A 12735-nucleotide genomic window follows, 5' to 3' on the forward strand; every position below is an offset into this window, starting at 1 on the left:
TCAGCAACCAGAATTAGCCTGCCACATATGTCACGCACTCGGATGATGATAGTCATCGAAAAGACAATACTGAATTTCCGAGTGGGTCTTGTTAGCAGCTAGTATCAGACCGTAGAATAAAGCGGACATTGTAATCTTCATAGCATAAGGTTAGTAATCAGATCTCGCGGCAAAACCCCACAGAAACGAGGTTATGTTCAATCAATCACTTCTGGTGTTTACAGAAGTTAGGCTTGAATTACATTCAAAATTAAACATTAAGAGCACAAACAAACGGTGGTAATCAGTTCTTTTTTCTAGGATTCTTACTTCAAACAAACCAATATCTTGATTATTTTTTTTTCATGCTTTTAGAAGAAAACATTCAAAGCAATGGCCCCAACCTTCGCCTACTGGGATTCTCGAGGCTTGGGCCAAGTGACCCGCAACCTTCTGGTCTACAAGGGCGTGCCCTTTCAAGACAAGCGCTACAAAAAGGGACCGCCTCCCGAATACAGTCGCGACGAATGGCTGGCCGACAAGTTCTCCCTGGGCCTCAAGTTCCCGAATCTGCCCTACTACATCGATGGGGACGTCAAGCTCACACAGAGTGTGGCCATCTTGCGTTATCTCGCAAGAAAGTACGACCTGGGTCCTAGGTGAGGAGACGTAAATTGCATAGGAGCTCCTGTTCTCTTTTTCGATTTTCCAGAAAACACAATATAATTTTACCGAGATGCAGTGTCTTTCTTTTATCTATCAGATTATATTGTGTGCCATTCGAAAGTTGGTAAACTTCCCCTTTCACTACAAGGTGTTTTCGAGGGAATTTGAGGCTAGTGATTTCTTATATTCTTTTTCTGGGGCATTGGAGGAGTGAGGAAGTCAAAACACTATAACGAAAGCGCTTTGCTAGGGTGTACGAACGGCTCGATCACTATATTTAGACGCTGTAGGACGTTAGTTTGACATGTCTCTGCCCAACGTGTAGTATTTTTTAGAGTATCAACAGGTGTAATATAAGCGTTTACGTTAAAGACGTAGATTTTATTCTCAACATTGTCTGTGTTTTGACTATAGATTAAGTTGCGTAATTTTTTTTTTAAATAAATAGAAAATCTACAGAAGTCCAAATCCACACCTTTTTAAAGCTGTGTTAATGTTTGAATCTGAGTTATTCGTACCATCTTCCTGTGTATCTGTAATTCACGAAGGACGATAAAGAGCCATTTGATATCAATATTTAACGCTGCTGGTTTCTCACTCATGATAGGATGCATTTATGTACTCACCAGGAATGAGGAGGAAACCAGAGAGCTGGACGTCCTCGAGCAACAGGCTCGGGACCTCGCCACCAACCTGATCCGCAGTTTTCTCCCTGGTGTCAACTTGCAAGAAGCCCGTAAGAAGTACGAGGAGAACATGGGGAACGTACTCAAACCCTGGGCGGACCACCTGGCCAATCGAAAGTGGGCCGTGGGCGACAGGGTCACCTACGTCGACTTCCTGGTGTACGAGGCTCTAGACTGGAACCACGAGTTCTGCGCTGCGGCCTTCAAGGACTTCCCGGCTCTGGAGCAGTACCTCAAGAGGTTCGAAGCGCTGCCCAACATTAAGGAGTACTTCGCGTCGGACAAGTACAAAAAGTGGCCCATCACGGCCCCTCACTTTCTGTGGGGTTTCAAGAAGTAATAAAACTGTTTCACAGGCTGCACTGGCTTAAGAATACGTCAACGCAGATGAGCGAATGATCGGGTTAGTTGGCGAAACTTGATGAAACAAACCTAAATCATTTAGACATAGGTAAGGAAAAATGAAGACGGAGTTGCTTTCTCGTTTTACGCACCCTTGAGAATGATAATTAAGTTGTCAATATATTCCGTTTCAACTCACCTTGGCAAAAGGTGAAGGCTACGGCCCCAGTGAGGCAATCAGCACGTCGAAGCGAGGCAAGTGACAATGAGTTGTCGGAGCTCTCTCTTTTTGAGGAGAGTTATCTTTTGTTTTTTGTTAAGTTATAGTTTAATAAAGTTTAAAATAAAGCATTACTTTTTAACATTGGTACACCCTGCACATACTTTTATTTCAAAAGGAGGTGGGTGTTCTAACCCAAATCACTAACAATCATGGAGCAACGCTGAAGTAACGGTGCCTGGGTCAGCTTCTCGCATTGTTCCTGTTCTTCTTTCGCTTACGTAAGGCTGTGTCCTCTTTTTTTCACGTATAAATCAAACTGTAAAGTCTGCCGATGGGGTTTCGACCCATTAAATCAATCTTACATTGACAGCGGAACGATAGAGCGGGAGGACCCTGTCTTTAAAATAGTGGTTAGGGTCTTCAGCAACACATTGTTCTCCAAGACAACAATCAGACAAGTTACTGCTCCATGAGTAACCGCCTTCCCTTTCATTCTTTCTTGAGAGTTTCAACTTCCAAATAGCCACGCACTGTAGTTACTGGGACTCGTCGAGCTTCATCACTTTCCATGACGACCGGAAAGCTTCTTTCGATCGTTAAAAATCTTTAGCAACGAGAAATACTGTTCCGAACAATATTGTTCAATTATTTCCGGCTGCCTAATGAACTAGTGAAGTCGTTTCATTGGGAAAGAAAAAAGAATTCGAAGATATACCGAAAGCAAAAAAAAACGAACAAGTATTTCTATTTTTCATGCAAACATGCTGAGAACGAAGGGGTGCCTGCTAAAGCACACGTATACGATAGACCAGGGGTCTCAAACACGCGGCCCGCGGGCCGCATGCGGCCAGCAACGCGTAGGGAGGCGGCCCGCAGGCCCAAGCGGCTACGAGTCCCGTATCCCATGTCTCGAGCGCTAGAAATGGCATGCGCCATAGTGATCTCATCGCGTCGCTTACTTTTCGCTCCAAAAGTAATTCTGCTCTTTTAACGTATTCACATAGCTTATACTTATCTGTATTCATTTGCCTTTTGTTTTGATATAAATATTGCTTCCCGGCCTTTTTGTAATGTGCGACAATTCCGCTACTAGGTTGCAAGCGCAAGCTATTCGTTGAAGGATGTATCTCAGCTGTAAGGCTACGAGCTCGGGAATATCGCCGCCTCCAAAAACATATCACCATTAAAAGAGCAGTATTGGTTCGAGTGTTGTCGTTAAAATCATCAAGAGAGCAACAACGGTCATATTAATTGATCGTTTCTTAGCGACATGTTGAGCTTGGTAATTCCTGGGTGAATTCATCAGCTGGAACGACAGTGTACGTGTTCTATTAAAATGCTATATTCGTTCTATTAAACATGTTAAAAATGGCAGCACGTTTGGCGATGCGGTGTCATTTTAATTCTTATCGCATCAGGTCAGGGCCCAAAGTAGTCTTATAAACAAGTCAAATCTAAAGATACCACTGGCAAGGCTGTGAGTTTACAAAAACCATAAAGCACAAAGTCTCTCTCCCCCCCCCCCCCCCCTTCCCTCTCCCCATCTTAAGTTGGCCCTCGACATCTCGGATGTGGGATGTCTGGCCCCCACACTCAAATGAGTTTGAGACCACTGCATGCGATAGACGCTTCGCTACGACGAAGGCAAATACTAAATACATACACCAAGCGGGGCTTGTCCTTCCCCCGACCCTTACGTGCTCGGCCGGCTTGACTGGTTCGCGCGTAAGCCACGTGACCCGCGTGCGCTGGAGTTGCCGACTAGAGGCGCTGCCAGCGTGACTCGAAATTCCGTTCTCCAGACGGGACAGGAAGCCGGCCGGCACCAGACAGACGGACAGCGGCCGCTGATCTGAGGTCGTTGAACGACGTGGTTATGTGAGTAGCAGCACTTATCTTTTGCGAACCCTGTTTTGCACGTTTTTAGTGCCGCAATCGCGCTGCTTCGCGGTTTGACAGAGTGGTAATAGAGTCGGATGTGCGAGCAATTCTTTGTTCAGCGTCCGCTGGTGCCTGGTGGGCGTTTGCGTCGTGCAGTGCTAAGCTGAGAACCGGTTTTCGCTGTCGCCCGCTCCACGTGTCCAGACGCCGGCATTGATAGCTCTCCGACAGGTGCGTGTTCCCTTGCAAAAATCTGCAGTTAAATTCTCCTGAACTTCCGTTGAAAATTTTCTGAAATCGTATTGAAACTTTTAAAACTTTTTTTAGGTTTCCCGAGTTTATTTCGACGACTTAGTTTATTTCTGGTTAAAACTGGCCACTGAACGTTTTCTAGTATTTATTTTAAAATAAATCTTGTTGAATTATTTTTAACAAAACCGCGGAATAACGTTGAAACAAAAAAGAAGACTCGAATATATTTTAAGTATATATTTCGATTTTTGTTACGGTCAGTTACAGGTTAAGAAAAGTTTTCGAGGGAAAGGCGGGCAAGGTAGGATGAAACGGAACGAATGCTGGAATGCCACAAAACTTTTCTTAACCTATGAGTGTCTATAGGAAATAGTGTCCCTGTGGTATTTTAATCCAGTATACACATCCCACAAGTACACATTAAAATCGAACAAAAACACAAACACCATGAAGCACTCAACACCAGAATCACAGCCCCGTTAACTGCTCCAGAGCCTTATATCGCCTACATATCAAAGGTAATCATTTGGCCGGTTACCACCTCAGCACTTATTAAGGTTCCAAGTGTCTGATCTGCTTCTCAGGAGTCTGTCAAGGGGAAAACAGCGTTTCGAAGTTCGTGAACTCTATCTCTTACGAAAAAGAATTGGTACAACTAATAATAATTCGGCGCAGTCGCTAAAACGACATGTACAAAAACTGCTCATAGAATAAATGTTATCGCTTTTCAGTGTTTAGGGGTAAGCAAAAGAGGGGGAGGGGGGTTAGGTTAGCGTATTTCAACCTTCCGTTAGGACGTAACGCTAGACAGAGCGAACTTTTATTTGAAGTCGGAAGTAACTTTAATTTAATTTTTGTTACGCCGGACGTAACGCTATACACTGCCATACAATGCAATTTTTCGACGTTTGTTCAGAGTGTTGTATTATCAGAGTGTTTTATTAAACAGAAACAGGAAAGGGAATGAAAAAGAGTTTTACTTAATTTGCCTTTGTCCTTTGATTCTAAAATAAACAATCTTAGATTAAAAGAAAAAGAAGCGCAAAGCAACTTACGATCATTTTTAAAACTCTTACAAAACATCAAAAGGAAAAAAATCTGTAGAAAATGTATTATAATGTAAATGTAAAATAACAGCTGAAAAAATTTGAGCTGTTATTTTTCAAAACGCTCTTTCGAATTATAAAAAAAGATGTCCTCATTATTTTAATTAAAAAAATGAAGATTTTTTCTTCTTTTTTATAAAATAATATAAAAATAATGTCAATATTTTTTCTTAATTTTTTTTATACAGTCGTTTAAACAAAAACATCGTTAGTTTTTTTAACTTTTTAGAAAATAGCCTACAAAAACGCCTTACTTCTTTTTTTAATTTTTTTATAATAAGCCTACAAAAAACATTATTTTCCTTTCAAAGTTTTTTGACAATAATCAAAACAAAGTGCGTTTATGGAGTAGGATCCCGGAAAGTCGGTAAGGACCCCCCAAAAAAAATTAAAAATAATGTTTAGGCCTGTTTTTGTAAGGTCTGATATTACTAGTTGAATTTGAAGAGAAAGCGAGGTTTGCTAAAGTCCTTTGTTCGATGACTCCAAGGCAGATCTATAGATAGCATCTTAGACAAAATAATTGAATAAGTTTACGAGTATAATCGATCAAGATATTAACTGTTTCTAATCTATATTCCGTCTAGTCGTTCATACGTCATAAAGGTTCAACAAATATGGTTAAAACATCAGCCTATTAAACTAAGCGTGCATTGCTGTCACGATTTTGAAAATAGGGTGATGGGTAACGAATCGCGTAAGCGATTTTTTGTTTCGATAGACTTCACCAAATAACCAGCATCTTTTTAAGTGGTCAATTATAAATATATTTTGAGGGGGTGTTGTTCTCATAAGTTTCTTGACTTGAAAAGGTAAAAATATATTTATAAAGGGACACGTTTCTGTATGGTGCGGAACGTAGTAAATAAAAAAAAAGGTAAATGCTACAGTACTTTTATGTTCATCGGTAATACCTAGTGAATATAGCGAACTTCTCCAATTTTATCAATGTGTAGCGCCGTAAAACCACGTGAGTAAAAAAGTTATGTCCGTTTTCTAAACAAAAACAGGTGACATTATTTTTTGTAGTGTCAGCACGTGTGCAAGAATATCCTGACAGAGTATTTTTTCCGGGTGCCATAGTATTAGTTTCGTTTTTAGCATCGGCCTTGTTTCTAAAAATACACATTTTAAACAATGTAATATTTACGGCGTTAAACAGAACCAGAGCATTAATTTTATTATACGCGTATAATATTATAGTGTGAACAATGTGTCCCCTAGAACACCACACAGGCAGCACGCCAGAAAAAAGGCCTAGCTTAGGACAAGCTTGGCAAAGTTGCCTAACGTGGGCTTAAAATAGTTTTAATCTCAAGGCCCAACCAGATGGATAAGGAATTTCTTCACGCGCTTCGGCCGCGTCAGCTACGCGGCGCGTTTCCCGAGGTCACCCAACGGAATTCGACGCGCGTGCCGGCGCCGAAATCTCGCAGAGACAGCTATCGGCGCGGAGCGACGCGCGCCGCCTCGAGATGATTCTGTCGCAGTCGAAGCGCGTGAAAAGCTTCCTACGCTGCCAATGGCGTACATAGGGGTGATGGCTCCCATGGAAATAGTTTTTTCGCGCCCCTAATGAGGGTGATGATGGTGATGATGATGATGATTTTATATAAAATCCATTGTTTCCACGGAAATGGACTTGCTGTGTCACAGCGCATTCATTCTATTGCATGCATTGTACTGAACACGCATGTTAGGAAAATACGAAACAAGATAAGCTCCTGTCAAACAACCACGTAGTCATTGCGTACGCACCCATGTTTTGTTTTAAAAGGAAATAATATAGATTTTTAAAATTGAATGAGTTTTAAATAACTCGGAACCACACAGAACAGAAAAACCCATCCGAAAAGTGCTCCTTAGGTTTCCGACATTTTATTTCCCACCTTTGACCATCTACGGAAGAAATATGAACCTGAAATGATTAGATCGTGGTGCTGCATAAAAAATTGCGACAAAAATTCTTGATTTCGCGGATGCGAATTGGTCTACACCGTCAGCCCAGTCAGTTTGCTCAGTTTCGTCTCTCTCTACAGTCTACTGAGCGCAATCAGAAAGTCTGTCGGTGCCCTTGGTCCATTCCTAACTCAGGGGCTCGTCTAACCTAGCGTAGCCCCCCCCCCCCCCCCCCCCCCCCCCCCCAGCACACAGAAACACAGTTTAACATCCGTGTCACATGTCCTCCCGTACCACAATGCCACACCCTAGGTACGATACTGCATGTGGCGTGGCTTTAAAAGGCAACTCCGGTTCATTTTTAATATCAAGAAAAGAACGCAGTTGTCTTTAAACGTTACTACAGTGTCGGTGCAGCCCACCCTGTACTACCTACGTTATGCTCAGGAAGATTTGTTTGCTTGTTTTCTGGTCTTTTAAGCAGAACCTACAGGCGGCTTTAGCAGCGCGCTCAATGTTGACCTTGTGATTCGCGGGGCGCGAATGCGCTTGTTTGCTCCCGTGCGAGCATGCGTTATCAGTGGCAGGCTGCAGCACCCGTCGAGTGCTAAAGAGGCAGTTGGCGACGTTAAGCACGGCATACTTCTGCGAACCCGTCGCGACATATTTACCTGTGGTTTACTGAACTCCCCTTTCTACTATGTACTGTTTTTAAAAGAAGCCCTGGGGAAAAAAAAAACCTGCTTTTTTTGCTGCGCTAAAACTCAAGCTGCAGCCGTGGTGGTGCAGGCGTCGTCGGGTGTAGCACTTAGTGTCTTGTGCAACTCGATAAAACATTGCATTAATTGCATTAACATCAGAGTACTTTTCTTAATCGTTTTCGTGGCATTTTTGTGGCTGGCCGTATAATTTCCAAAATGCTAGACTTGAGCTGAAGATGTCACCTATGAACCAAAGAAACAGCAGTAAAACCTAAATTTGGCCCTTTCTTTTTTTTTTTTGGCAATTTGGGCCAAAAGTTGCAGGTGAAAACAGAAGAAACAGCAGTAAAACTTAAATATGGCACTAGTTTGACGATTTATGCCTGAAGCTGTCGGTTGACGGCCAATCTACCAGCTAACTTCGGCACTTTCTCGGCGAATTAGGGCCAAGGTACCCAGGCTCAGCCCCCAAAAAGTTATGTTTGTCTCCACCTTGGCCTCTCCTGGCCTTTTAAGGCCCTAAACACCCATAGAAAACCTCCATTTTGGCTCAAAGAACTGTGCTACCTGGGTAGGTTCTTTCTTGAAACCGTGATTGATCATATAATACATCAAAATATTGTCTGTGTCAGTATAAGAACTACACAACACGATCTGCCTCCGGGTTCCTAGAAAGAAATGGTAATATTACGCACTAAGAACGCACCAGTTTTATGACGTCGCAGAAATCGTCACAGAAATGGTGGAAAATCTCAGTGGAAACTCTACACAACATTATTTATTTTATTTTCTCCGTTGCTCCACCAGTACCCTTTATATTTAAAGGTAGGAAAAAGGACAAAAACACAACCCCGCCTCATCCCCTATGCAGCTTGGCGCAGTGAAGGGGAGCGTTGTTTTCCATGGGCGGGGACTCTTCAGTAGATATGCTGCAAGAACCGGTAGTTTCAATTTTACCTTCGAACTCAAGGCGACACCATGCTTCTTGCCTCACCTGAGTTAGCATTCCCACCTAAACCTTACCTTCGCGCTCTCTCTTCACAGACATCTCCGAAACAATGGCACCTACTCTCGGCTACTGGAACATCAGGGCCTTGGCCCAGTTCTGCCGAAACGTGCTCGTGTACAAGGGCGTGCACTTCGAGGACAAGCAGTACAAGTTCGGGCCGGCCCCAGACTTTGACCGCTCGGACTGGCTCAAGGAGAAGTTCACGCTGGGCCTGGAGTTTCCCAACCTGCCGTACTTCATTGACGGCGATGTGAAGCTGACGCAAAGCCTCGCCATTCTGCGCTACCTCGGTCGGAAGTACGACCTCGCGGCAAAGTGAGCAATACGCTTTTCTGAAGTTAGAAACAGAAATCAGCTTAAAGAGCATCACTTTTTAAAGTCTAGGAACCAACTAACCCATCTATTCACTTTGTTAAAGAGATGGTGGTGTAAACAGGTTGTAGAACAAAAACACTTCTGCAGTGGAGACGGTGCCTTCAAGTGAAGCCGGCATACAAATGACAAGATGGCGGCGAGCCGCCATCTTGCCAGGTGAATATAACAAACATCGTTGGCTTTTCCGTTGCACACGGATAAACAAAAGGAAGTGCAAACCAGGATTCACCCCTCCTATCGGTAGGTATATTGGCGGCATCCGCTCGAGCCGATCTTTGTTGTAACCGCCTTGGTGTTAAACAAAGTCGAGGCAGGCTGTCAAGTGGGGTTTGAAGAGGCACGAAACATTTGATGTGCTCTCAAGATGATTAGATAAACTAGAGAGATAGGAATAGACCATAAGTAGAAAGCAAACTTGTGAACGAAAGGCCTCGGATTCCATAGTGACCCTATACACGTCAAGCTGTGGTGCCACGAAAATAGGAAAAAAAAGTTTGCACTACTAACTAGGTGCTGAAAATTCTAGAATATTTTTTTATATAGAATTTTCTATATGCAGAATATATTTTCTAATTTGGTATTTTTGCGTTACATTTTCCCGGCTATATCACAATAGTTTCTCGTCGTTTGACGGACTTATTACTTGAGAAAAGCCAAGTTTTCATATTCACGTTCACATTTGATACAGAAAGCCCACACAACACGGAAAGCTAAGTAGAATTTGACGAACAGCTCCCTGCCCCCTGAGGGACATACGCGGAGACCTTCAGTGTGAGCCGCCTCTATGTCCGTAAATGTCTACTGGTTCCAGGAGTGACGAAGAGGCTGTGGAGGTGGATCTCTTGGAGCAGCAGGCGAGGGATCTATCCACGGGTCTCCTTATGGCCACCGCGCCGAGCCCCAACTACCAGGAAAATGTGAAGAAGTACGAGGAGAACGTCATTAACTTGCTCAAGCCCTGGGCCGAGCACTTGAAGACGCGGAAGTGGGCTCTGGGAGACAGGCTCACCTACGTCGACTTCCTGCTCTACGAGGGCCTTGACTGGCACCACGAGTTCAAGGCCGACGCGTTTGGCGACTTTCCTATGCTCCTAGAGTACCTCAAGAGATTTGAGGACCTGCCTAACCTTAAGGAATATTTTGCGTCAGACAAGTACGGAAAGTATCCGATTGTGGGCCCCCATCGAAAATGGGGTTTCAAGAAGGAATAAAACGAGCTTCGAGAGCGAAGAAGCCGTAAACCAACAAAATTCGTTGTTAATAATTAAGCCGTAGTATTTCGATTTAAATCGAGGTTGGGGATCTCATATATTAAAATATCGGCGAATTGAGTGACACTGTAAAAGGTCCTACAACACGATAAATTATATTTTAGACGGTACGTGCGTTTGAAGTTGGCCCAGATTTTCAGTAGTGATGAAATAAACTTGAGAATAAGTACACACATAAATTATTGCTTGTCAAAATGAAATAAATATCGCTAATAAACTTGAGAATAAGTACAGATATAAATAACTGCTTTGGAGAATGAAATAAATATCGCAAGTAAAAACATGATTTAGTTGTGGTTTTTTTCTCTCGGCATCACCACGCAAGTTTCCTGAGCACGATATGCAAACCACCCCAACAAGTCTTGTTAACCTGATTTATAGAATGAAATCTAGGACAGCATGACGGCAAATAATGAGAATTGAAGAACTGACCTATAGAATAAAGACTGGGACAATTTAAACGCAATAATAATTTTTTTTTTTAAATTTTGGTGGACGCACAGGTTTGGCCTTTAAGATTGGAACTCGACAAGCGTGACTTGCATGGCCGAGATTCCACTTCCGGCCGCCGATGCGTACGGAAGTGCGTATCGACGTGCGCATCGCGGTATCAGGAGTGCTGATGCTGCATCTCAGGATTACGAACTTCTTTGGCGACGCTGCCTTCAGGACCTCCGTTTAGAACACCATTTGTTTACATGCGGATGTGAAAGCCAGGTTGTACCATCTGGAACACTTTTGAGGCGCCCTCGCACTGGCGGCATATCACCCTGAGGTGCTTGCCTTGGGGACGTATCAGTATGACCATGTATGGGCAGTAACCTTTAAGAGCCACGAGGGGAAGAAGAGGCTGCTTGCAGTTGACTACTTCAAAATTAAGGACCGTTGCTGCGTCATGGTAGACCGGAATAACAAAGACGTCCGTAAGAAGCTCCACTGGCTGCTGCATCACGTCGAAGACAAGGTACGTGCAGCCCTTGTGCCCTACGGAAAGGTGACGGTTGTCACACGGGACAGGTGACGCGTCTTAGGATGCACGGACATGGCGTCAACGACGCACTCGGTCTCCCTCAAGCTGAAGCCCGGAGTCACGTTGGACGACCTCTCCCACCAGCTCCACACCACCGGTGACCTGGCGCTGGTGGTGGTGCCCGGCAGGACGCAGCTATTCCTGCGGTTTAAGGGCGAGGGCCACATCCGACGGGAGTACCGAGTGCCGCCTTGTGTGCTCTGTCGCCGCTTCGGGCACGACGAGAGCCAGCGCAGGACCCATGGGGAAAGATGATAACTCAGAGCCCCTAATGGACGGGTCAAATGCCGAGGAGGCCGCATCGGTGCTTCGGACGGGGACCCAAAGGCAGACGTCATATCGGCATCGGAAGCTGAAGGGAAGCCAGGCAAGGCCGACGCGGCATTGGGTGTGGCCTCTACGCGGCACGCTGGACAGCCTGATGATCCACCGTCTGAGAGGGCTCAACTAGCGGCGTAGAAACCAACGTCGCCGAGGACTCTGCCGTCGACGCAACCATGCTTGACGCAGAGGCCTCGGCAAGCTACCCTAACATCAAAAGGTCTCGAGAGGACGACGGCACGGACCCAAGCGCAGCAAGCCACGAGGAGCCGCTTCCGAAGGCGACACCGCTCGAGTGGCCACGTCTTCACATCAAGCCAAAGGTCCCTGTTGACGACGCAAGAGTGATTAAACCACCCCCGTGACTGTGTGCGCCTGCAGCTGGTTTTTGGACTCGGGACGGTTAGACACCAGCTCCGCGTCGACACGGGTCAGAGGGCCTTCGGCCTGAGGTAAGCACCATGCGGTCTTTCTCTTCATGGCATGGCACTACGGTTAGAATCGCCCTACAACAGAACAGCCCTGCCATTTTTTCAACTTGAAACCATCGGAACGCCTTTCCCGCCAATCACGGAACTCAGCGCAGACCTTGGCTGGCAACACTGCTCTACTACAACAAGCCCGCGACTACTTAAACAACAAGCTCCGGACCGGCATTTCGGGCACGTCACCTCTCTAGAAATGGAAGGCTTACCGCTCGCTCTCGTTCAGGTTGGTGTAATTCACCTTGATTGTTACAAAAACGATGACCTCTTGTTAATAGCGGTGTTGTGCCCGACCCATTGGTATCTGTTCATCATTGATAGCATTACTTACGCCGGTGGCTGTTGTAACCAATTACTTCTCTTATTATCCGGTGATGTAGAGACTAACCCTGGAATGACTAAGGCTCAGGAAGCCCAATTAGAGTCTGTCCTGGCCATTGTACGAAACCTTAAAGAAGGGCAAAATGAAGTTTTAAGCGAACTAAAAAAACTGAGAGAAGATCAGTCTC

The 12735-nt window shown here is 44.7% G+C and overlaps 2 protein-coding genes across 2 annotated transcripts; both read left to right on the plus strand.

Annotated features, from left to right (window-relative positions):
- Window positions 1-336: 336 nt before the first annotated feature.
- Window positions 337-1707, plus strand: LOC8032803 (glutathione S-transferase Mu 4). The gene is made up of 2 exons (XM_040214638.2): window positions 337-638; window positions 1275-1707. The coding sequence occupies exons 1-2, from the start codon at window positions 373-375 to the stop codon at window positions 1669-1671; spliced, it is 663 nt and encodes a 220-aa protein (XP_040070572.1). The 5' UTR covers window positions 337-372; the 3' UTR covers window positions 1672-1707.
- Window positions 1708-3668: 1961 nt separating this feature from the next.
- Window positions 3669-10676, plus strand: LOC8032802 (glutathione S-transferase). The gene is made up of 3 exons (XM_029970261.3): window positions 3669-3774; window positions 8780-9059; window positions 9931-10676. Exons 2-3 carry the CDS (start codon window positions 8794-8796, stop codon window positions 10328-10330), a joined length of 666 nt encoding a protein of 221 aa, XP_029826121.1. The 5' UTR covers window positions 3669-3774; window positions 8780-8793; the 3' UTR covers window positions 10331-10676.
- Window positions 10677-12735: the final 2059 nt, after the last annotated feature.

Source organism: Ixodes scapularis, unplaced genomic scaffold (genome assembly GCF_016920785.2).
Source record: "Ixodes scapularis isolate PalLabHiFi unplaced genomic scaffold, ASM1692078v2 PGA_scaffold1__304_contigs__length_218370807, whole genome shotgun sequence".
Taxonomy (NCBI): Eukaryota; Metazoa; Arthropoda; class Arachnida; order Ixodida; family Ixodidae; genus Ixodes; species Ixodes scapularis.